Source organism: Vanessa cardui, chromosome 7, assembly GCF_905220365.1.
Source record: "Vanessa cardui chromosome 7, ilVanCard2.1, whole genome shotgun sequence".
NCBI classification, from domain to species: Eukaryota; Metazoa; Arthropoda; class Insecta; order Lepidoptera; family Nymphalidae; genus Vanessa; species Vanessa cardui.
Genome location: NC_061129.1, coordinates 5,971,387 through 5,998,539, shown reverse-complemented (window position 1 = coordinate 5,998,539; position 27,153 = coordinate 5,971,387). Strand labels below are relative to the sequence as shown.

At 30.3% G+C, this 27,153-nt stretch overlaps 1 protein-coding gene across 1 annotated transcript; it reads right to left on the bottom strand.

Annotated features, from left to right (window-relative positions):
- Positions 1 to 1,174: 1,174 nt before the first annotated feature.
- On the bottom strand, positions 1,175 to 27,153 carry LOC124531196 (long-chain fatty acid transport protein 4-like). The gene is made up of 14 exons (XM_047105686.1): positions 26,939 to 27,153; positions 9,538 to 9,707; positions 8,461 to 8,705; positions 7,791 to 7,941; positions 6,049 to 6,286; positions 5,337 to 5,586; positions 4,565 to 4,766; positions 3,967 to 4,077; positions 3,774 to 3,855; positions 3,463 to 3,593; positions 3,142 to 3,292; positions 2,551 to 2,708; positions 1,912 to 2,065; positions 1,175 to 1,632 (listed from the first exon to the last, which is right to left on the bottom strand). Exons 2-14 carry the CDS (start codon positions 9,595 to 9,597, stop codon positions 1,475 to 1,477), a joined length of 2,091 nt encoding a protein of 696 aa, XP_046961642.1. The 5' UTR covers positions 9,598 to 9,707; positions 26,939 to 27,153; the 3' UTR covers positions 1,175 to 1,474.

The window sequence follows — 27,153 nt, the reverse complement described above, 5'->3', positions numbered from 1 at the left end:
TAATGAAATATTATTACGTTTTTTTTTCGACGTGAGCGTTTCACTTCCTTTTCCAACTGTCGCAATTTCTTTGCTATAAATTCTAGGCTATTATCACTTGCACGTTTCGGCATGATTTTTATCTAATTTGTGCGAATGTGAAGTGGTTGAGCACTAAAATGCGAATGAGGGGCTGTGGAGTAAATTCATAGCAGGTGGGCTGACTTGGGTGGGGTAGGAACATACCTTGTCTATTTTTTTTTTGTTTTTAGTGTTGCCATTTTAATAGTGGCTATTTGTTTTTTCTAAACTATAGTGATGAAGTGGTGTCACCTATGCGTTACTACATTTTGTTCAATAATACTCACACATTACTAATCTCGAGGACGAAGCACGAGTATAATTACAAACTAGCCAATCCGACGAAGTTTGTTCTGCCTGAAGCAATAAATGAGCTGATTTTAGGTTTTATTAAACTATTTTTTTTATTACGATACTAAATATAAATAAAAAATCAAGTATTTTTATGATGCGAAATTGGCCGAGCATTTTGTGCACCAAAGTTTGCGGATGCAAGACGGAACGGAAATTGAAATCGTTTAAAATCAAACTTGCCGTTTGAATGTTTGATATCATCGAAATCTTTAGAATGGGAACTTCCTCGTCTAAAAATATTCCTTTGAGTATAGTCAGTAAATAACATCGTTCCTCAATTTACTTACCACCAAACACGTTCCGTTGCACAGTTTTGGTAGATTTATGTTTCGAAGCATGATGGATGGATGTACAGACACACCTTTAATCTTGGGCTGTAAGTCAGGCACATCTAAGACGTTTAAAAATTTGATAATTAGTGGCTACATCTGCATTTGTTACACAATAAATAGAGTTGAATAAATACAGTGTGCCAAAACATTCATTATTATGGTGTTTAGTAATGATGTTTGGGAATGTTGTTGATGAGTTTGTCTTTCAGTGAGATAAAGCTAAGTTAATAAAGTTAGGGAATTATATCAATCCCCTCAATTTGTCGAAAGATTGCCAAGATATGCTCAGAGTAATTTTCAGCAGATGTATCATTCGACAATGCAACTCACATGTTTATAATCAGCTGAAGTTTCTTTACATATTTATGACGAAAACAATACCAAAATAATAATAAATATAAGGGGATATCGGAAAAATATATTCACAGTTATCATATTATATTTTATTTATTTAACTTACAACTAATTAAACTTATCTACAACCAAACAAAACATACGATACAAGCAACAGTGAATTATTAATTAACTACCACAGTAATTTACATTTAATTACATGTAAGTTCTTTTTTTCATAAATACCTACCCCAAAACAATATTATCAGTCAATTCTTATGAATACTATAATTAATTTAACTTAGTAGTTTCCATTCAGACGAATGTCAAATAATTATTATTTACTTATTTTTTCACAACATAAAAGGCACTTCATACATAAATGAAGTATAAAATCACAGTCTTATTTGTCCCGATATAATTTTCTCATATTCTTCAGCACCTAAACTAATGTATTTGTCTAATTTTGAATCGAAATAATAGAGTTTGTCTTGGATAGTATTAGGATTATATCCTTCCTTCTGTAAGTCGACCTTACGAAGTTTGAATGTTGCTGAAACAAAAAGAAAATTGTTATAAATTTTATAAGCGTTTTATAATTTGTGATCAATTTTTCAGTATGGGGGATAGCAATATGAAGATACGATGTAGGAGTCAATGTAATCATCTCGTTTTATTATTCATTTATTTTGACATTTTTCGGTTTTTAATTTTTTCGGATAAATAGTTTAAAAAGCATTAGGGATGATATTAGAGCCATCAAAGATCACAAAACAAAGTCAAAGTGAAACGCTAATTGGTAAATATTTGACAAAAAATATCTATTACATACCAGTCATATCCATGGCCGACATAATTCTTATGAAGACAGGTCTAGCGTACTTGGGGAGGTCCTTGGCAACGTCTCTGGCCAGCTTGTCCAAGTCTAAACTGCCATCCTTGTCTACTATACCACACATGCCCGCACGACCTTCTATATTAGGAATCTGCAAAAAAGGTGTATTTTAAAATCACGAAATAAGTAAAACGTTAAAGGTTAATTTATACATGTTCGTTGAACGATTTAAAAAATAATTACGTCCATCAGTAGCTAACAAACAAAAAAATATGTTATTCATAAATAGAAGATATATGTGTTTATTATTTTTACGTTTGTTTAAGTACAGTCGGGGTAAGAAAAGGTTTGTCACCTTAAGATCTATCTTTTCGTGTGCTCGTTATGAACGATAATCTGCTTTACCTGCGTTGTAATGATTTGATGTTTAGATTCAAAAGGTACTAAGAGTTTAAGACTTGATAAAGGAATGAATTTAAAAACTGATGAATGTATTCTTACTCTGACTGTACATTTGTCTTTTTCTCTCAGATATTTTTAAAGTTTCTTTTTAAATAGTGTTTTTCTAGAAATTTTATTATTTTTACTTTTTAATATTTATAGTATAGACGTGAGTAATGATTTCAAAGCACATACTTCGACCCCATATACAACAGCATCTCGTTGGTCAGCGACCCTGGAAATGGCAGCCTCCACTTCCGTGGTGCTGACGTTCTCCCCGCGCCATCGGAACGTGTCCCCTGTGCGGTCGCGGAAGTACAAGTAGCCGAGCTCATCAGCTACTAAAATGTCCCCTGGAATTACAAAATTATTGTTTAGACTTCTATAATTAAATGTACAATGAAGCTTCCGGCAATCACGCATATAATAATATGATATAATTTAAAATTAGATAAATCATTACATACTATAATACAAAGTCCCGCTATCTGTGCCCATGTATGCTTAGATCATAAGAATTACGCGATGGACTTTGATGCGTTTTTTTTTTGAGAGTAAGGATTTTGTATATAATACCTAGACAAAATAGTAAAGAAATACTGACAATTTTGGAAGTTTCTAATGTTATGTCGTAAATAAGCAAATTCTGTACTATTTTCAGTATCAGCAATGCACCCATGCGTAGCCGGGGCGGGTCCCTGGTTATCTAATAAATTACTTCGCTATTCTCAATTTGCTTTATATGTAAAGTTAATGAATCAATTTGTTATGAAATTTAGAAGGTACCTGATATAAAGGCCGAGTCTCCATAGTTGAAGACGTCTCTTACAATCTTCTTCTCAGAAGCTTCTTTGTCAACGTAACCGAGGAAAGCACGTGACGGATTATTCGGTTTTATTTTACCAATAAATACTCCAGGTTCATGCGGTTGTGCCAGCTGTAACATTAAAACCATGATTACCTTGTAGGTACATTATAAAGTAGTATTCCATGTCGATTGATCAAGCGTCTTTATAATTGATGCGTTAAAACAATGGCAGAGCAATGTTTCCATTGTTAAATAAGAGCAATTATAGTGACTAAACAATAACAAAATAAACATTATACCTGACAGAGGCCTTTTGCGTCTCTAATAGGTTCACCAGTGTCTTCGTTCACTTTGATAATAGCGATAGGATAGACTGCAGGGATAATTCTTGATACGAATCCAATGGCCCCAGTTTTGTTGTTAACGTTGACTGGAAGAATGATGAAAAATTAATAATACAAAGTCTTAATTCTGATTTTTATCATTTTTAGCTGGCTAGGAACTTCTCTTACTTAGAAACAGGGGAAATATTTTACAATATGGTTAAATTATTAAAATATAAAAAAATAAAAAACATTTTTATTAGAAGTTTTTAATAATTAATAATTACCGATATTCGCGTTTCCTTCTGTGGCACCATAAAATTCTACAACCCTCTTTATACCGAAACGCTTGACGAAGTCAGTCCATATCTGCAAATTTTATCGTGTTTTATTCTACTTTGTCACGCGGATTGGGATCCGAAGGCTATTACAATGAGTATTAAAAGTAGGGCTAATAAAGAAAATATTGTCTGAACTCACAGTTGGTCGCATGCCATTTCCATACACGGTGCGCACTTTGTGCTGCTTGTCGGTGGGTGAGGGTGGCGTGGCCAGCACATAGCGGCACATTTCTCCAATATAGTGCGCCGCCTAGAACACAATAGACATTAAAGACTCGATTGAACATAGATGGGTATAGATCGATAAAATCAAATGAACTTTCACTTTCAGTATGGATCTATGCACTCGCGAATGAATTATCTATATTAAAATAGTTTAAAAGAAGCGCCGTATCGGGCATTTAGAATATGATTTACTTTTACATTTTTTGCTTTAATAACCTTTGACTCCCTCCCACACATTCAAATACCAGTCATTAAAGATGATAAAATCACTTCAGCCAAGCGATATTTTAATATAAAAGTAATTTGTTATATTTATAAAAAATTGTACCTACTATTTTAAAAGACAATAGTAATCAAATCGAAAATATTTTTAAGTAAAGAAAAAAACATATTAAAAATTAATAGGTGTGTCGTAGTTAAACGAATGCAAACCATTCATACTTTAATTGGTCGATAATGAAAAAACAAAGACGTAATTACGTAAATTAATATAAAAAATGATATCAATTTACCGTTGCATTATATTTAATGCAGTCTGGGAAATACGCTGAAGCGGAGAACTTTAATTTTAAGGCCACAGTGCACCCGAAGATAAAGGCATTTCCCATTGTGATAACACCGCCAGCTGAGTGGTAAAGAGGCATCGGACAGTAAATAATATCCTTGGAATTCAATCCTCCCAAGTAATGAACGCCCGACGCCATGAACACCATTCTGGAAAATAAAAATAAATATTCAAATTATCCAATATTATTAAAAACTATTTACAGGCTCATATTTTGTAGGTAATGCTTTACCAAGAAACTTTCCAATGTACGGTATGTTTAATTACCACTAATGTTATGATACATATTTCTACTACTTTAACATAGACTTTTTCCGTAACTTAATATAAAATATCATCTAATCAGAAACAATGAGGTTTAGACACAGGCAATATTATCTACTACTTTTTACGAATATGGTATATTTCTAACATTCTGGATCTCATTTACCACCAACAACGTTACTGTCGTCAACAGACAAATACACGTAGTGCATGATGATTTTTGCGAGATCGTTGAACTTCTATGTGTATATGAACTAGTTTTTACTCTCCCAGGGATTAAATGAAAAAATATGAGCAATAAATAAAAGAACCAATGAAAATTAAAAACGTGAAATCGTATAACCCTCGACGGTTGCCGCGTCTATTTGTAATTTTACCTACTTAGACACATAATTGGTCGCCTATATTGAATTCATTGTTTTCTAAACAATGAATTCTTTAAAATCGTTAAATACCTTGACGGAGATATAACAGCCGCTTTCGGTAGTCCTGTCGTACCAGACGTGTAGATGTAGAGCAGTCTGCCAGTAAAGCCTTCTCCTTCGGATTTCGACCATTGCGCTGGTGGCGTCGATTCCAGTAAGTGGGTCAAATCATTTTCAGAGTCGACTACTTTTACAGCGCTATCCGACGTATTTAATGGACGGCGGGTGAACTTGAAAAGTTTAATCGATTCATTTATCTCTTTCCTTATGTCTTGAATAGCTAGAAGAAAACAGGATAACGTTCAATTTTAAATCAATTATCGTGAGCAGCCGACTTGGGATAACACGTAGTTTGGGTAATAGCTGCTTCCTAGTTGTAAAAGTCAATCTATACATATAATAAAATTGGAGCGTCTGTTTGTAATATTGAAATAGCCCTTTTTTTACTCAATGCATATGTACAGTGTACATATACCAAAATAACTATTGTCTGTCTGTTTGTTCCGAGTAATCTCTGGAACGGCTGGAACAATTTTGACGGAACTTTTACTGGCATCTGCCAGTAAAACTGATATAATAAGGAATAACTTAGGCTAAACTAATGTATTTTTTTTGTTAAATTCAAACGCGTACATGGTCGCGGGCACAGCTAGTAATATAAACATATTTGAAGTAATTTTTATATAAATACGATTAATTTTATAAAACTAAATCAAAATTGATTTACATAAGGTACACTTACCAGATTCGAACTCACTGCCGTAAATTACGTAGTTGCATTTGGCAATATTTATTGAATGGAGCAAAGTATTGCCCGTTTGATGGGTGTTAATAAGTGGAGAAATGCCGCCGATGCGAGCAATACCGAGCCAGATTGCAGGCATCTCGGGATAATTGCTAGCCATAACTGCTACCGTGTCACCGCGCTTGACACCTTGTGCTCTAAGTACTGCTGAAACGCGAAGACTGAACTCCTCCACCTAAAACGTTACATTTACGATAAATACAAACCAAAACATCCGGACGTAGCATCCGGATTTCAACTAAAGACACCTATTAATCCGGCTATGCGCCAAGATGTTTGGTTTTTGCCGAGGATATTTCGAAATCTCGGCGATAACGTAATTCGTGACGAAACAGTTCAGAAACATCTATATCTACCAATATGTAGGGAAATAGCGTTATGATTTTAAATTAACATAAATTATTACACAAAGTTTTATATCTTATATCTTGGATTAGTTTCCTTGACCGCTTGTAATATAAGAGCGTTGAATTATAATTAGGCGTCTACTGATAACAATCCCTAACCTGAATTTGGTGACCAATTTATTGCTTCCTTAAGGGTTTCATAGGTCAGATGTTAATCGTTCCGACGCAAGAACTATTAACATTTCAAATCTGGGTTATCAATCCTTCCAAATCAAAATCTACGATGAGATTTCTTTTTGTTTTTTAGAACGTCAAACACATGTAATAAAAATACGTAGCTAACATATTGCAAGTATAGATTACAAAGTTAAAATTATATACAATGTTTAATATTTTGAAGTAGGTATATGTCACTCCGATCTGACAAGGTCAAAAGGTTTAAAACCAACAATGATAATTGTTTATTTCAAGTATGGTAGAGTTTTTAAAACAATAACTAAATGCTATCTAGCTTGGAGTAAAGTCATTTTTAAGTATTATTATCATTCTTCAAATAAGCTTATATTAATACGATTTTCTTTAGTATCACGGTTGGTCAAAGTTTTGATCTACGGCCTCTTCTCTTTTTGGAACGTATTCCACAAATAACACATATGGCAGATTTTCATCTGACACATGGGACTTCCCTACAATATTTTCCTTCATCGTCATGCATGAGATGAATTAATAATAACCTATGAAAAATCAGTGATACTTGGCTACTTGCCTGTATTTGAAATTGCAATTTTGAGTTACTATGTTCTACTTACTAGTCAAATCTCAAAGAATTGTTTTTTTTTAGGAATAATTAATTGACGAATTGAAATTGAGAAATTAATAATATAATTTTAATTATTATATATTTTTGTTGGAATTTTAAAAAGTATATAATATATATACTAATATAACCTGTATAAGTTGGCGAAATATTTAACGACTTTGACAAACCTTCGACAAACAAGTTAAACGCGCTACACCGGTCAATAATTTTCACTGTAGTGAGTTATATTTTAATGAGAAATCAATGTCAGCTGCCAATGTTTAATGGAAATGGGTCACCACCGAAGCTTAAACGGTTTTTGTTATTTAAATTTGCCAAAATCGATGCTCATATTATACAATTTGATTTACAGTAGGTAACAACTTACCATAGATATACGTATATAGGTATGTAATTTAGATTTTTCGGGGAATTTTATTTGATAGGTCTGCTGTACTTTTAAAAAAATCACATTTGATATAACATTTTCACAGAACAGCTTTCATAGAACAACTTTATTTTAAAACATTTACCTGTTGAAAAGTCCATGATTCGTCTTCAAACAGGAAGCATACTTTTTTCGGATGTCTCTTAACTGATTCGTGGAAAATATCTGGCATGGACCAATTTTTTTTTGTAAATTTACTCGTTAATCTTAAAATTTTTATATAGCAATACAGAGCCCTGGAAATAACGGATTAATTAGTTATTGCTAAAGATATAAAAGAATCATTTCGTTCACTCAAAAATGTATAGATATGTCTCTTTTTATTTGTATGTTACTTAAGCAGAGAAAAGTTATTACATTGCGTTATTTCCTTTATTTTCGATGTACAGATTCCATAGGTTTTCCAAATATATGGACTAGTCAAGAAAATTATATAAAATTAACAATTACACTAAATAAAAATGTGTACGTAGTAAGATATAAGTTATAAGAAAAAAAAATACTTTTTTGATGCAGAAATACGTCTTTGGCTATTAAACTTCAAGTTTGGTTTGGCTTATTAACTATAAACTTTCAAGTTTCAGTAGTATATAACTTTCTAATTTATAGTTAATTTTTTATGGAAATTTTCACCCCGTAAGAAACAACGCCTTACATTTTAGTACACTTTAGTAACACTATTTTTTTTTTCACAAACATGAAGTTTCATAATATTTATACCAACGATTTAAATAATAATTGAACGTTGAACTTACTTGAAATCTCTTGGAGCTGTTTGTATGGCAATCCATAGCCAATTTGAGAAATAGACTATTGTGTATACGAATGCTATGACCACAAACACAATAAGGCTTATCTGCCAGCTGAAGAACACCCAAGCCACAGCAGTCGCTGCCGCCAGGACAGCTAAAGCGAACACCATCACTATGATATGCACCCAGGGTATACTAGGACCATTTGTTCCGATTTTCCCTTTTTCGATGTCTTTCTTTTCATTATCCTGAAATATGTTATATTAGTAATGTTGTTTCTTTGACGGCTGATTCATAAATATACATAAAGTTCACGTTAAAAATTATCTACTGCTATCGGTGACTGTGATTAGATATGATAATTGACACAATGACGTTATAGGTACCCGTCTAATACATTCAAACATCCTTTTAGATATATTTATACGTTTTGTTAAAATTAAATTTATAATACTTATAAACTATTGATGTAATTACGTACTTATTTTTTTTATTATAAGGCAGCAATGTGTTAGAAATTGTCTAATATATACGAAACACTATTAAATCTGTTAAAGCTGATATCTTTGTATCTTTACGCATTTAATTAATACACTAATATTGCAAAAGTGCGTATGTGTAACATTTATCTCCACGTTATGACGTACCAAGGTTTTGTTTTGCAACGTTGTGTTTTATTTGCGTGTATATCTATATATGTATTTACTTAAGATACATCGCTATTAACAGATCTCATTCGACGATACCGAAAACTAGGCGAATACTGGACGGTAATATAGCGCTTTTAGTTTCACTAGCAAAACCATATTTTATAATTAAATTTTAAATACATATAACAAAAACGTACCAGCTAAAAATGTAATAATGTACGTATATATAAGGAAATAGTTTTTTGAGATATTTTATTTTAAAATAAAGACTTAGTTAAAACTTAATGTGTCGCTTTGACTATATTCTAAACAAAAACATAAAATATTACGAAGTACTTAAAAAAGACATAAAATATCGCAATAGGTATCATATTTGCGTCATTTTAAACTGCAACGATGATTTTTAGTTTGAAAACGTTAAAATACTCACCGATTTATAATTATTAGATTCCGATCCTTTCATATTATTATTAGCCTCGATATTTGACATCTTCGGGTTTATTTTTATAAAAAATATATCAAATACACTTTATTTCTTAGTAGTTTGAAGTTACTATGACTCGGAATGGTTCATTTTGTTCAGTAAAATGCTAACATCACCTGAAACAATTAAAAAAAAAACATATAAATATTTAAATATGTAATTGGATGTTCTTTACAATGTCAATTTGGTTGTGTCTCTTACACAATTATTTAACATACTTTTATGTAAAATGTACACTTCCGTCACCTATAATGAGATCTGTTTTTTTTTATAAATTGTAATGGGTACAAAGTTTAATATAAATTTAAGTTAAACTATTTTTTGCATAAACATTTCAGTAACATGAGGATTATAGGCAACTTATTTTAGAGTAAAAAAAAAGTAATGTCAATGAACATATTGAATTTATCCGTGGCATTGACCCCAATGACTGAATTACAGGTTTTTGTATGCAAGTTGTCGAAACTGTTCGAAGATATTGAAACTTTTTTGATAATTATAAAATTTTTAAACTACAGTCCATCGAAAAAAAGTGCTCATCGAAAAAAATGAAAAATATTTTTTTTTCGAGTTTAAAAGTTAGAATTAACGCTAAAGTGCCAATATAACAATACCTTTTTATCAGAATGAGCAATATTTTTATTCCGAGCAAAATATTCCAAATGTTAATGAAAATGACGTTGCATTATCACATAATATATACTTATAAACGTTTAAATAAAAATAAACGTATAATAGCATATGTAATGTATTCGTCGTAATTATGAATTAAATTATGATTTCTTCAATTACTCAATTGAAAAAAAGTAATTATCATAACAATAACATAACGAAAATATACGCTTTTTAGGAAAAATTATGATCATATTATGATATTTAACATAAGATCCTTTATAAAATATTCAACTAAATAGTATTTTATATCACATTACAAGAGATCCAAATTGACTTGCTTCTTTAATTTCAACCGTGCTAAGTGCTAGTCCAAACGATTGATGTTACATTTTAAATTCTATATTAACGCTGACAATGATATCGACTCTACTAATTCGTATTCGTCTCAGCTTGTATCAAAAAAAGTCAAAAGTTTTATTGAATAAACCTTATTATATGATAATTTGCCTCATTATATCAAAGTTTATTTCGGTTCGCAGTTAATAACCATCCAAATGAAAATTTCGGAGCGTCGACCACGAACTACGAAGGTTGAAATAAAAACTATAGAACTCACGCGACGTTTCCGAGGCAGCTTCGAGAAAGGAAAGTGAGAGTCGATGACCTTTATACATAATTTCATATCAACGTTGAGAGCGAAAGTAAGCTATCGAATTTCTTTACAACCCTTCCTTTCACATTCAATATTGTGTTGGGATTTAAGTCCTACCAAGTTTTTTAATTATTTTTTTTAATATTTGACAACATCACATACATTACTCTGATCACAATGTAAGTAGCTGAAGCACTTGTGTTGTGGAAATCAGAAGTAACGACGGTCCCACAAACACCCAGACCCAAGACAACATAGAAAACTAATGGTAATCTACATCGACTAGGCCGGGAATCGAACCCGGGACCTCAGAGTGGCGTATCCATGAAAACTGGTATACACACCACTCGACCATGGAGGTCGTCAACGTCAAGTTACTTGGTATACATAAATAAGTATGATAAACGTAGATAATTCATAAAAAGTAATACATTAGAGATGGAGGACTTTAATTGGAGTACATGATTAATGTTCAGACAAATAAAGCTGAAATTATCAAGGACTATGACGTGCCGAAAATAAGGCGAAGAATTAAGGCTATATTATATGCGTATAATCCGTCCCTTAAAGGCGGACCATTGACCTTTGTCGTATCCTTATTTATAGAACAAAATCTAATCAATAAAATATGCCATTTTTGTCATAAGTTGCAGCTGAAAATTGTTGAAGCTTTTGTTTATTCAATATCACAGTTTTGGATAACAATTTTTTGATGTCGTAAATAGCTTCTTAAATTAAAATAGTTTTTATTATGAACATTAGGTTAGACATTATCATATAAAAACAGTGTAAGTACTATTTTATTGTAAATGAGCACATATTAATAACTTGGTGGTTTATTGATTTAATTACTTATATTGTTAAACTTTAAGATACAGACGTAACCAAAACGAACGTGTATTTATCGTTCAGTTCATATATCATTCATTAGTTTACTTATCTGTCATACCAAAAGAAAACGCCTACAACACATTGCTTATTGAAGGTAGGCAACGAGTGAATGTACCGTGCTTTGAAGAGCTTAATAATCTTTTAATATGACTGACCAACAGATAACGCACAACCTAAACAGATAGGTCTATCATGGTGAAATTTTGCACAGAAATTTCTTGTCAAACGTAAGAGTTCACTTACTAGTCAGGCAAGATTTTTCAAAAAGGTATGAATTTCTTGTCGAAAGATATTTGGGATGAAAATTTGTATGAAATGATCAGTATTAACGCTTTCCTTTATAGGTATACATAATAAAATACATATTAGTCTTGCAAATGTTTTGCTTAGATTTTATTAGTTATAAAATTATAAAAAATGTAATCTGATAATAAAAATATTTTATATAAAACAATACAAAGTTACCTCGTTATCAAAATACCTAAGTTAAGAGAATTTGTTTCGGTATTGATAAAACTTTATGTAAAGATTTTTACGGCGCAATTAATAGTAGGAAATATAAGATGTCACATAAAATCGGTAAATATTTTTAGAAATAATGTGTTCAAATAACTATGTTAAGCAAGTCCAACCTGTTGGAATGCTCTTATTTGCTGTACAGATTCAATATATCCGAAATACCTGAGTAAATATTGTCTAAAAAAATCAATATTGATTTCTGAACGAGATTTCGTCATTCACATATTATACTTCTCAAATGATTATAAATATTTAATATATCAACATATATATGACCCTATTCATATATTGAGATCTTTACAGATGTTATTTTTTCGAAAATATATATTAAGCAGTTAAATATTTGGTCATGATTATCAGTATCAAATTAAAAAAAAAAAAAAAACGGAATAAATTTTTTGTCTATGTTATTTGTTAAATAAAATAAAATCTCAATTAGGTTATTATAATATTATCGCACTTTGGCTAAAATTCGTTTAGGATTTATACCGTGTTTTATTTTAGGCACGTTTTGTCACACTATTGTATCTTGATAGTACCTACTGAGCTATTATACTCCAGTGGATAATTATTTATTCATAGAAGATTAAAAATAATTGCGAACTCAGTGGAATAGACACTTATTCGTAGACAATAAATAAAGCTGTACACTTTTATCAGCATTTCTACTAAAGTGACGACTGCTTTAAATAAATATATATTAGAAAATAACGAAGTCTTTTTGCCTCTGACATTGAGTCAAAACTTTTGCAAGTATTTTTTTCTTAATTTCCAATGAGATGAAGTCTAATGCGCTTTAAAGAAGACTTAAAATATTTAGAAAGCGTTCGATGATAGATAAGTTTGTTGTAAACATGCATCATCACGCATGCAAATCTATATATGTGAATATCGCCAATAACATCTGAAAGTGATAATAGATGGAAAGCTGCCAATTTGTAAATAGAAACTTATGTTTAATAAATATCTCATTTAAATGTAACATATTAGCAATATTTGTTAAGAATAAAATAAGACTTAAATTTGGAATTAATTTTTATGAGTATATGTCAACAGACAAAGACAAAAAATTTCAGTACCTTTTTCTCTGCTGTCTGTCAACTGATTATCTTTTTTTTGTTGGTGTTATAATGACGGTCTTTAGTGTTATCATTAAAGAAAATTAAATTTGGGAAAAAAACTCATTAATCAAAATTTAAAAATTTCTGCAATTGTTATCGTATTTCGACTTCTTTGCAAGCACCAGTTCTGAGAAATCATTAAAAATAATATTAAGATCTTCTCAGTATAATGTACGTCAAGGAATTCTGGACTACTTTCGTCTTACTTACTTTATACCTAATGACTATCTAAGAAGTCACTTTAATGTAAAATAGATACATTCAGCTTTCATACAAGCGATTCAGTGCCATTAACACTAATAACATATTTGTCTAGAAAGGGTTCTAGAGTTGCCAGTTAAAATATAAAAATCTGGATTTGACATAAAAATAGGACAGACAGTGCTAATTCTGCCTTAAAATTTAAATAAATATACTTAAATTTATTACATCCACACGTAACGTACTTCTAAAAATAGTTATGATATACATAAAACGAATAATACAAAATAATTGTAATGGTTATCAAATTTTTACTGCCGCTTTTACTTATAAAAAGTAAAGCATTAGGCGGACTGCCTAATGAATCATCTGGTATGTAGTCATCATCCATAGAGTGGCAGACATTAACGCTGGAAGAAATATTAACAATTTTTTACATCGTTATTGTACCACAAATGAGATCTAAGAATTTATCCTCCTTATTGTAATTACACTAACTCACTACTTCTTCATACTGTAACACAAAAAGCTAAGTAGGTTTTGTTCTTTAGCGGTACAATAAGTAATAAGTCCTACATACTATACATATTATGTATACAGATGTATACAGATCACCTAAAGTAATTTGTTGATAATCAAGTTAATTCTAACATAAATATTTGATTTATCCTCGTTGAACTCACGAAGTATGTTAGATTATTCTAAGAAGATAAAGAAGGGTATAATATTTATACATAATGACTATATATAGCGCCCAATTACGCACTATAGCCTGTTTATTATTCAATAGTGGTTCTATAGAAAATTATCTTGTAAGTACGTACCTAACGTAGAACTCATTTCATAGAAATTTTATGACGTAAATATTTTTCTAGTAATAAAGTATAACATATACCGGACATATATTATAGGGCATTTATTAAATACTAAAAATGAATTGATTCCATTTTCAGACCTAATTACCTGTACAACATTAAAAGTCGCCTTGAAAGTAAGGCAAAATATACATAAAACTGGTTTAAAAGCTGATATATTTGGAAAGAGCCTTCGAACCTTTATTTAACAGAGGAATATATTTTTTTAACTATACAAGCAAGTTTTTGTATAAGGCATTCACAAATACCAATGTTAATGTTAAAAGAAAAAAAACATACAAGTAGGTTTATTTTAAACTAGCTGAATCTGCTACTTCACCCGCGCGAATACATAACAATATTATAAAACTTTACTACTCGAACGGTGAATTCAAAAAGCCCTTCGCGAGGATTTAAACTACATATCTCCATCTCAAAATTCACAGACAGATGAGACAAGAGTTACTTTCGTTTTTGTATCATTTGTATAAATATAAATAAAAATAAAATTGTATTAAAGTTTAAATATTTGAAACAAATATTGATCAAAATCGCAGAAATTCAAAATAGAATCAGGTTTAAACATATAATCAATACGTCTGCCATTTCTTCCCCATACTAATTAAAGAACAATTAGGAACTAAACATGAGCTCATTTGAAAGTGTTTTTATTATTGATATAATCAGATAAGTAATGTAGTATAGTCGACAAGATTGTTTAACTTCTGATGTGTTTTAGTTCCCTTTGTTTTTTCTAACCATGAACCAGAAGAATGGAAGCTGAGATGTGTATAACTCAAAGGGCTTATGTAGATATTCAAAGAAAATTAACATAGCAAGTCATAAAGTTCGCACCAAAATAACGTTTGCAGTTACACAAATACCGATGACCTTTGTTTTGTTGCGAAATATCTTGACGACTTGCAAAAGATGATGCTATTTCGTAGACTCGACCTTAAAACGTTAATTTCCAAAACTTACAAATTGCTATCGCATAATATAAAGATAGGGTATGTCCAAAACGTCGATTACCAAGTGTTAAACTTGATTGTGTAATTCTTAAGCTGGTATAAACCCAAATAAAAAATAGTTGTAGCTACGAATAAAATTGGAATTTATTTTTAATATAGACCAGTTAGTTAACATAAATGTCATACAAATGCCCTTAAAGATACCGACTGGTATCCTCTCACCTAGATCGCTATAAGTGAATCTGTATCTATAAAACGTAGGTATCAATCTTAATAAACAACAAAGAAAATAATTGTTTGTAATATTAGCGATTTAGTTTTTTTTTTACATTACCATATCGTACCTACTATCCGTACACGTTAGTCAGACTAACGTTACGAGAACACCTGTCCACTCAGTATGTCTAGAACAGCGCGGTGAGTGTGTAGGGCTGGCATTCAAAACATAGTTGCGTGATCCGAGAACTGTTTTAGGCTCGTTTTATTCCAGTCGCTTGATGACCTTGCCGTGTAATCGGTCAAGTTGCAAATCGACCAATTCGAACTAAAATCAGATATACTCTGATAATAATTGCTTGTGGTATATACCTATCTGATACAGATTTTATTTCGTGTTGTTTTTTTTTAAGTGGAAAACTTTATAGCGCAGATTGACGGTTTAATCAATGCGCACGTATGCAACTCGTCGACTATGCCTTACGCCTACTATCTATTTAAGGTCATATACCTAACAAAGACAGATTTCAAAGAGCATCGCTATATTAGTTTGTGAAATAAAAAAATCCAGACTATGAAAATTCTAAAAATAATAATAATATATAATGGCCCCAGTAAGTGCGGGAATATAATACAATAAATAAAAAGCCCCTCCGGAATAAATTGAATACAAATAAAAATAGCAAACAAAGCAATGATACATCGTGATAATTATTGTTTGAATAATTTATTGATTCTGTTGGAAAATCCTGAGAACAAAAACGAAACAAAAAAAATTAACTGCTGCCATAATATATATCTAGGTATAAACTTTAATAGTTGAGGTTTAAAATTAAATTACAAGTTACCTTCCTCCATATAATGATAATAGCAGATATTTTTGTCAAATAGCATACTAGCAAACATCCAATGAGTTACAACGGCAAGTGATCATCACCGCCCATAAAAATTGTCACTAAGAAATGTGAACGTCATCGTCAATGCGCAGTAACCTTGGGAACTAAAATGTAAACTAAATGAACTCTTGGGTCTGTAGTTAAACTGATTTCAAACTGAGTCCTGATACCTTACCTATTTGAGTGTCTCACGGTACAAAGTTTATATTTGAGTCGTAAGTCCAACAGTTATCGCAAAAATCTTCCAATATGAAAAAGTCTTATGTATCTGCTATAATTTATAATTTATTTATTTTAAAAAATAAGCGGAATTATGATATAGGCTATCATCAGAAACATTAATCAAACTTAAGCTATATATTACGTGTTGTCGCTACAGTTTTTGAAGTGGGCAACATTATAAAAAAAAAAAAACATTGGCGGGAATTTGAAAACTGGCGCTCGGCAGAATATGCTGGAACCGGGAACATTGTGATAACTTTAATTTTCATTACTGTATCTCTTATATATTCTTTGCTGAAATTGAATAAAGAAGAACCTTATTAATTAATATCAAGAGTTATCTTTCAACAATTTATAAATAAAATAACTGTAGCTTATATACGCATGTTAAATGAATATAAACATTAACGGAAATAACGTGCAAAATTAAATAAATGATAAAATATAAATATGCATAACATTAAATTTAAATTTATTATGACAGAGATGAAATATGTCATTATTTAACATTTAAAAACAGCTTAGTGTACTTTGCTCAACGATTATTTGCAGAGTTTTAGTTGCGAAAACATAAAAAACAAATAATATCTGAAATAACTATTTCGTGGGCATTTGACATTTAATAGAAAGTATAATACTTCGATAAATCAGTTACATCATTTCAAACTGAGCACATCGGTAAGCAGCTGACATAATTTGATTGTAATTTTAGAAAGGCTCTTAAAGTACCAGTCCGTCTTCCTCTATTCCATAAAAACCTTTTTTTTTTCAGACGATTCCAAACATGAGAATCATACTCTAAAACAGATCTAACAAAAGCATTAGATACATTCATATATGTAACTATGTGTTGAGATGTTTAATGACTTTGTTAAATTTAGCATAAAATCTAGACCATCAAAGATTAAATTATAGTAATTAAAAAACTCCGAGATCTTTATCAATACAAATCTTAAAATTACATCGCCGTTTAATTTGTAATTAAAAGCCGAAAAAATTAAACGTGTTAATAAACACTTTTATACGTTAAAATAAAAATATTGATTTGGTACAATAATCAATTACTTAAATTTTAGTTTTTTAACTATTATTATTTTTTTAAACGGCATAGTGAAATACTTATTACTTTCAATTTCTATGAAACAATTTTTGTTAACTGAGTAATTACGATTACACCATACATTCAATAGTAAAGAACGTAGGTGGAACAAATGAGGTGTAATGTAATAAATAAAGCAGATTCAAAAATGAACAATGATTTGTTTCCTTTGATGGTTACTAGAAGGATATGTTGATAAAATTAATTAAAGCTTAAGAAAAGTTCGTGTATACGTGTAGTAACACCTACTACTTGATACTTGTCGTCCATAGCGCACGCAAAATCAGTAAACAAATGAATAATTGGATGCTGTCAATGTGAAGCAAGATAAAATTATGATTAAGTTTAAATATATCCGGATTTTTTTTAAGTTATGTGTATGGCCGTTTTTAAAGATTTGTTTCAACATAAGTTATTTTACATTGCGACGTAATTGTGTATTTCCTCAAACACACAACAAAAGTGTAAAGTAAATCATAAGCTGTAAATGAATCTATTTAAAGAAATTGAGCATGAAAATACATATGTAAAACAATGTTTTATGAAATCATATAAATGTGTGAATAAGAAATTCTTGATGTATCAGTAAACCGCGAATAATTAGTAAAGGTGAATAATAAAAAAAAACACAATTTAACTTGGCAAATTGACGGATTATTCACGTGCGGTCGACTCTACTAATTCGTATGCACGGCAAGTTTCTTTCTCTAAAGTCAAACGCCTCTTTGTCAAGTACATAAAGTAATTTATGTGTCATGGGCGACCTCGGGGTGTTGAACTGAGAATAAATCGCTAATTGACGAAAAAAAAATACCCGTAGTGTAATTAAAAAAGCACTTGTAAGTTGATAATGTCAAAATTATATTATTTTATCGAATCACAATATATTTAACTTACAGGCACTTTATGAACATTAATTATTATAACATGCCCTTCGTTGATTTCAATAACATAAGTGCAAAGTTAAAACATTTATTTTCCTTGTGGTCAATGTCTGCGCATTCTCGAAAAAGTAAATAATGATTAATATATAAAATATTGACCGAAAACCAACTCCAATTTTTTTCTTTAAATTTAAATGGCACAGAAGAAGTAAACTCACAAACAAAAAAGATTTTTCCAAATGTTTGTAAAAATGCTTTTTTTTTCAAATTAGTTCATAAATGTTGAAGGTTTGTGGTTGTACACAAGTAATATAAAAAAGTATAACCGGATTTAAAACCACCTTATGTACTTATAAATCAACTGAAAGTACAATAAGAATAGTGCCTTAAAGTGTTCTTAAAAAGCGGAATACTATTATCCTTTTAGGTTCAATCGCAAAAGGAGTACACGTAGGCCTTATTTCATTGATATATCATAAAAATATTATGTATTCCAGTCGTGTCATTTATACATACGTAAACGTCCGAACGGTTATAAGCACTTTAGTGTAACTGTACTGTACTCAGGCACAATCCGAGTGGGGAGAGGGGGTATCATAGGGCGTTATGATCCCTCCCAAATAGAATAAGTTAAATTGACAAACCTTCTAAATATAGACAGAAAATTTGTCTATTTGATAAGGCGTCAAAAATTTTGGTTGAGAGCAATCATGTTATCCAGAGATAACCCCAAAGGTCTCGTATATACCACAAATGATAATTATAATAACCGGTTTGCCAATAGTAATGAATCTCCATTTGTTTTATAATTTTATACATACTATATATTTCTTATTTATTCATCACTTTTTTGTAAACTAAAATCTAATTTAAAACCCCAGTCTTTGGCCGTGACCGATCCTGACTGACTTTATGCCTTTTGTTTAAAGTCTAACCAGTATTTATTACATGGCTAGTATTTTTATAATAAATAAAATTACTAGCGACCCGCCCCGGCTTCGCACGGGTGCAATGATATGACATCACAGTAGAAACTTCTAAAATTATTAGTGTTTCTTAATTATATTGTGTATGTATTCAATACAAAAAGCTTCCTCTCGAATCACTCTATCTACTTAATAAAACCTCATCAAAATCAGTTGCGTAGTTTTAAAGATTTAAGTAAATACATAGGGATATAGGGCAGAGAAAGCGACTTTGTTTTACACTATGTAGTGATGACCTTAAAATCAAGATCAACCAGAACGCTTACGATTAAATATTATGTTGGGATTATATTATAATTTACTTTATCACAAATATTATCTGAGATTAAAGAAAATGCAAATCACAAACAATTATTATTAATAAATTATTATTACGAAATGAAACTCAATTACTGTTTTTACAATAATGCACGCGTTTAGCGACATCAAAACAAAAATGAAAGCTGCAGATTATTTGCGCCTGACTTTCTCTTTCATTTGCGAGCAAGTGAAAGATTTGTACCTACAAGTAGGAAGGAGTTAAAGTATCCACAGGATGCTGAAATTGTTACAGGTTTATTATTGCCTTTCTAGTTAACAGCGTTATAAACTAAAGTAGTAGAAAGTTAATTGCAATACAAACCAATATTGTATTTATATAAATATCAAAATATTGCACATATTTATGTACATTATATAGCTGTACGTAATTAGTTAGTGGACATCCATTAGCCAACTATATTTAACCATTACGAATTCCGCTTTATACGGATAGTTATAGGATACACTGTGTTACATGATACCCTTGAGTTTACAGCATAATAATTGCCACAATCATGACTATACCATCACTATATATCTGCCACGGAAGGAGAAGAATAGTTTATTTTTTATGTAATTTAACAAAAAACTTAACAAAAAATTGTGGCCTAAGTTACTCCTTATTATATCAGTTAACTGCCAGTGAAAATTCTGTCAACATCAGTCCGGCCGTTTCAGTGATTAGCAGGATCACAAATAGACAGACAGACAAACTTGTAAAAAAATGTTATTTTGGTTTTACAAACAAACACTCCAATTTTATTATATGTATAGATTATCTGTGTATTTGAGGTAACTCGCGAGTAGTGTCTGATAATTGTTTACAAGAAAATTAAAAGAAGAATTGCAACTTATGCTTGTCATTGACTAATGAACGGCAAAAAAACTTGAAACTCCAATAAAATACAGGTTATCTGAGGAAACTAAACTGGACGTTTAATATTACCGTATTAATATAACTAAGATAATAAGTAGTTTTATCGCTGTTGTGTTGGAACTATCCGAACCCCTCGGCCCTCTTCCGTGTTACTATAGTTGTTATTTTAGTACCTTGTACTTACTGAAAACATTAATGAGGAAATACATAAAATATGTATACAAATGCGCTTTTGGCATGGAAGCTATATAATCAAACCTCCAAAAAGGTTTTAAGCACCAAGCTTTTTAATTACAAAATTCATTAAAGATACAATCACTATACGAGTGACAAATGACTAAAATGTTTACACGATGTTTTTTAAAAAAATGTTTAAATTATTAAAAAAAAAAACCTTAAGGTAATTGATACGCATTGGGATTTATTATTCCAATTGAAGTTTACAACTAATTAATAACAATTATTTGTAATGGTATGTTTTCAACCTTTATACAATGTAAGTCCTGTCATCAATTGTAGGAACCAATAGCCTTTCGGATTGTACTATTATCGACTTCATTATTACAAAGTAGAATGTCATAGGACATTATACTGTGGAAGTGACTAAAAATACACCAGCCGAGCCGTATCAACATCAAATAACAGTGTTATATTTTTGACCGCATTATTCATGCTGAAGAACTGAAACTGATTGCCAATCTATTAATATTAGAGAGCTTTTGCATTTTCTTAACCAAAGATTTCTGTTGTTTTCTTGTCAAATAGTCAGACAAATTAACTTTGTATAAAAGTGTGCTTCCAATAATGTATTACCAATTCGAAACTCCGAGGAGGTACATAACATTTCATAATGCCGTTTAAACGTATTTTAATTTGAAATCATTTTTCAATTTCAACAGACAATAAGTATTATATAAGTAGAAATACAAGCGTAACCAACAGTAAATGTTTTAACTGAATTTAAAATGTACAATAAATTCAATTATTAAAATAAATGATTTCTCAAATTTATTGAGAAATTTAATAGTTTTTGTAGATGTTACACGATTAGTTGTTTAGTAGTTAAAAATATCGATAAGTCGTGCAGATTTTGCAAACGAAAACTACGTTTATCTTATATTAATTTAATTACAAAAACACGTCATAAAGCATAAATACATTTAAAAAATTGATATAAGTGTAGATTTCACAATCTATTTTATTGCAATTTTTAAGACGATAACATTTGTACATTTAGCATAAAAATGACATGTATAAAATTACAAAAGAGATGACGCTATTAGTACCTACAATTAACAAAGAATATTATTTTAGTAAAATAAATATTGTTATTCTATCATTTTTATCTAATTTTGTCACGAAATTAAGTGCAGTGTAATTTTATATAAGCATTTAACCAAAGTTGAATATCACTTATATGATGACGTCAAAAACAAACGGAAAAAAATATTTTTCCAAGAAGAACAAATGGAAACAAAAGTGTATTTACCATAAAAAAAAACATCTTCGAGCTGAAAATGACAAAGGATTCACGACTTACGAGTAATTACCAAAATGCTTTGGTAATGATAAAAACAATGCATCTTACGAATATATATATAGACAAATGGAGTGGTGACGTATTTGATATTAATGGACTTTGACACGGAAATGATATATAAATTTGTATGTATATTATATATATGTATGTATAATATCGTCAGTGGGATGTGCAGTCTCTTCAATGAGAAATTACAAAATACTGTTGCTTAACACGGTCTGCAGATAATTGCAGCAGAACAAAGATTAATTTCTTGCAGAGTGATTAAAAGCATGCGAGATTAAAGATCATGTACATAAATGTTCGCAGTTATACTTTTGCGTTATATTATTTATAATACATATGCAGTTCAATTATATTTTAATTCCTTACTAATAATCATAAAAAATCTTCTTATTGTTTCTATACATTATTGTTATAATTTGTATCTATTTGCCTGTCTAAGAGTACCTACCAGATACCACAATGAGTGTAAACCTTTCAGAAACGTTGATTTATAAAAATATGATCTATACATCGCAAATGCTCTAACAACCTTCGAAAGTAAGAAGTTACGTCCCTTGAGCCTTTAGTAACTCTGGCTCACTTGCTCTTCAGACCGAAACACGACAATACAAAGTAGTGGGACTTGCGCAACACCTTACTAACAAATGAACAACAAAATTGATATGAGCGAGCTTAATAATAAGTTATTAAGTTCGCTCATATCAATTTCGAGCTAGCTAGAAAAAAATAATTTTAATATTCCTTCTCATTTAATTTTGCAATGCATATTCGTTGATTCAATTCTGACTCAGTAGCGTCCGCTATCCGGCAACATTATACAATAATATTAAATGAAAATTAATAAAAAAAACGTGAGAACAAAGGAAATAATAATTAAGATGACGATCACGTTTCCCAAAGCAACGAAAATGCTGCTTAATATAGAAATGATACTTCCACAAATTGTACATAAAATGAGGGGCCAAAAGTGGTTCGTGTAAAATTACACACGGTTCTCCTCGCCATTTCTGTTACCTGAATATGGCTGACACGCTACGAGTCTAGTTACAATTAAAGTTGAGACCCCACTTTTAGGTGTGAATTAGGTGTCAACACACAGTACAGAAGGACTCTCTCCTCCATAACAATACAAAAACCTGAACTTGGCTGACACGCTACCGCGTGTCTTGATAATAACTCTTAAAATATAAATATTAATTATTATCACATAGCAAATGCCGAAAAGAAAAGAAAAATAAAGATTTTCCAAAAGAAAATATATTTAAAACTATAATATTGTTAAGTATATTATTTAAGATTTTACAAAAAATATTAAATGGGACCACCAAGAATTTATAATCGATATTAAATAAGGGTTGAATATGGAGAACAAAACGATTTTAATATTTTATTTGAGGAAGATATGTATTCAAATTCAACCTGAAAAATGATGGTAAGTGGTCACCTTCGTTCGGCCTAATACACTTGCTGTAAAAATTACACCCTCCCTGAATAACCAGCTATGGTTTACTAACTTGTTACTGGCTTCCTAACCACTTAAACGGAAAAACTGCAACACCAGTTTATGTTGATTAGCGGTATCATAATATGCAATGTTAATAATGTAATACAAAAGTGCTAATGAAAACATTGTATATTTTTTGGAGGACTTATTTTCAGACAATTTTAGCACCTACCGGCACTAACTGGCTATATCTCACCCACGATATCTTATCATGTCAAGTGGAACGCAAAAATATATTGTTGATATATTCATCAATATATTTTTCATTAAGTATCGGAAGTATTGTAAAGATGCGCAATTTCGTGAATGACCTATACCAAGTGTATTGTGTATTGTATTCATATTTTGTAGCCGCTGGTAAGTGGTACACAATATCGAAGTAGTATCAAATGGTGATTTACAAACATTAATCGTAACGACTGACATTGCCGTACCGTTATGGCAAACGTAATGAGTGTCCCATCGCTACTAGCCCGATAGTACCATTGAATCCGTCATTGTCAGTCATCGTAGCCTTGAGTGTACCACGCAACGAATATATTCATTAGCTATTCGAGTGTACGAAACTATAGAAAGATATCTTTACTAAAGATATCTATACTAGTAGAAATATCTATATTGATATCGTACTTATTGAGAAAGGTTATATTGATATCACGTTACAGAATGCGACCCACGGGGGCGGAGCATTAATATTCAACGCGGATGAAACCGCGCAAAACTTCTAGTACATGACTTACTAAGATTAATCGGTGTCATTATTAATCTAAGGTGTAATATATGTACATTGAATATTTAAGGAGCTAGCAAAAACAAAACGGTTATAGGTACATTACATACAATATATAAATAATACAAAATAACTGTTTGGTACTTGCTCGCATCGTAAATTAAAACATACATACATAAAAAGTTTTTATATATAAATAATAGATTTAGCTCCCGTATATATTTCTGAGAGGAAGAAGTAGTCTGTCTGATTATCAGGTGCGTGTTTTGTCCCTGCTTGACAAACCAATAAATACAACACACACAGTATTTTCAAAATTCGATCACAGTAAGGATAATAATAATAATTGTCAATATGCGTGACCAGTATGAAAGGAATTCTCAAATACCTTGAACAATCATCTAGAAAAGAAATACAAAATATTTTTAATAAGATTGAACTTCTTTTTCAATCAATTCAAATTAAATTCCTTCTTCCATACAGAAGCATTTAACACTACGACCGGTTTTGAATAGAAAATATACCGACTTGAAAAGCCGGGAATAAACCAGCGTTTCGCTGTTAAAGAGTAAACAATGCGACTCGTGCATATTAGATCTCGAAGTTGACGAATAAAATATAATTGTACACAGCGCTTACAAAAAGTAATTAGTATCGTAATCTTATCCATTAATCATCCGCATGGACTTACTCTAAGGTATACGTAAACTCGCAATTTCGCAGATAATAGATAAATTATTTATTTTTTATCACAGATTATGTTAGGTAATTATTATGAACTGTGATATCGTCGATAAAATATGATGATATTTATGTAAATATGTAGGCAAGAATTATTAGAATCCCAATCAATTCCTAAGTACTTAAGTACCTACTGAGATTGTACTATATCTACGATATAATAAATCACAATTCCTTTTTAATAAAATGTCTTAAAGAAATAAAATTAAGTTGTACTGTTCATTTTTTTTTTGTTTATCTGTAAAATTATCATTTCTACGTTATTTTATTTTATACTTTATTAGATATTGAGTAACTTCACGGTAATTGAGTAACTTTTATTTATTTTAAAAATATTTGGAAGATAGAAAAATATAACATATATTATAAATTATACAAGAAAGCACAATCATATCAATGAACAAACGTTAATAAAAATATTTGTCACGTGGGAATAGCTTTACTAGATAAAGTAGAAAGTAGTTACAGAAATATAGATCAAGTGAAATAGTTATACCCATCACTAGTAACTGGGCTAACGATCCAATAGACATGTAAATAAAAAAAAAAATAGAAACGTGACTTCTGTTATATAATGCCACTTTAATATATAATAAAACATTTTCTATCTCTATCAAATATTTTATCATTTACTATATTAATCGTTAGCTCATACGAAGTCAGTAACCTAAGTTGTTGTTCCTACTAGCAATATTTTGTGTTTTTACTAAACTAGAAGGGCTGTTAATGCAGGAAATTATTTCAACAGGTCAATGACTTGTGTATTGTAAATACTAAATAGGTTGTGTTTTAAATAAGTTACCTACAATATTAATGTTTATTTTTATCCGACTAGGATGAAACTAAGTCAAGTTGACAATTTCGATATACTATGTATGTGTGTCTGTTTATCTGTTTCCGTATATTTTATACGATATAAATTATTGTAATGTTATCAACTTTTGTTAATTAACGTAAGTAAAAAGATATTTTTCCAAGATAAAGATCGCCATATTCTTAATGTTTACAGAAGCGGATGCCGATATTTTTCAAACTGTATTATAAATTATATTATAAACAATAATATATGACTTAATAATTTAGTAAGTAAGTATAAATTAATAGTGCATTTTCACTAAATTGTCGTACGTTAAGAGCAGCGTTTTGCACGCGTGCTATTGCCAGTACGTTTTGTTTCAGAAGTTTAATTTTATTTTGTTTCAAATATAAGTTTATTGATTACGAAAATTTTAAATAATCAAATATAGGTAACATCAATAATATTACCTATATTTTCATACAGGACTTTTATAGTTATTTTTCATATACTGTTTAGTCAAAGTTAATTATAAATAAGACCTATTAAATACTTATAAATTAATCTTAATAATAAATGCAATACATGCATCTATTATTTAATATATTTTTCATTTTTGTATAAATATCGATTATTTAAGAAAAAAAAATGAATTCAGGATTTTTTTTCTTTGATCTATAGGTTTGTGTGTAGTATGTGATAAAATAAAATAGATAAAACACTTACCCTTAATATTATTTTCGAAATTCAAACTTTCATAAAATCCTAATTTGAGCTATTCGTGTTAAGTTACGCGTACAGCGACGACGTTAATTTTCGATTTTGTATGCGTGCACTCTCGGCAGCGACGCGTGATACGAACTGTGTGGCAGGCAGCCGATAGTCGAGAGCCGAACGGAACACGGAGCCCGGTGGGGTACATGGTGATTGTGTGCTTGATA

Coding starts and splice junctions, on each gene's coding strand:
- LOC124531196 (XM_047105686.1), bottom strand. CDS start 9,597: ATGTCAAATATCGAGGCTAATAATAATATGAAAGGATCGGAATCTAAT. Junction 3,293..3,462: donor ACGCAAAAGGCCTCTGTCAG/GTATAATGTTTA, acceptor TTAATGTTACAG/CTGGCACAACCGCATGAACC. Junction 2,066..2,550: donor CTGTTGTATATGGGGTCGAA/GTATGTGCTTTG, acceptor CCTTTTTTGCAG/ATTCCTAATATAGAAGGTCG.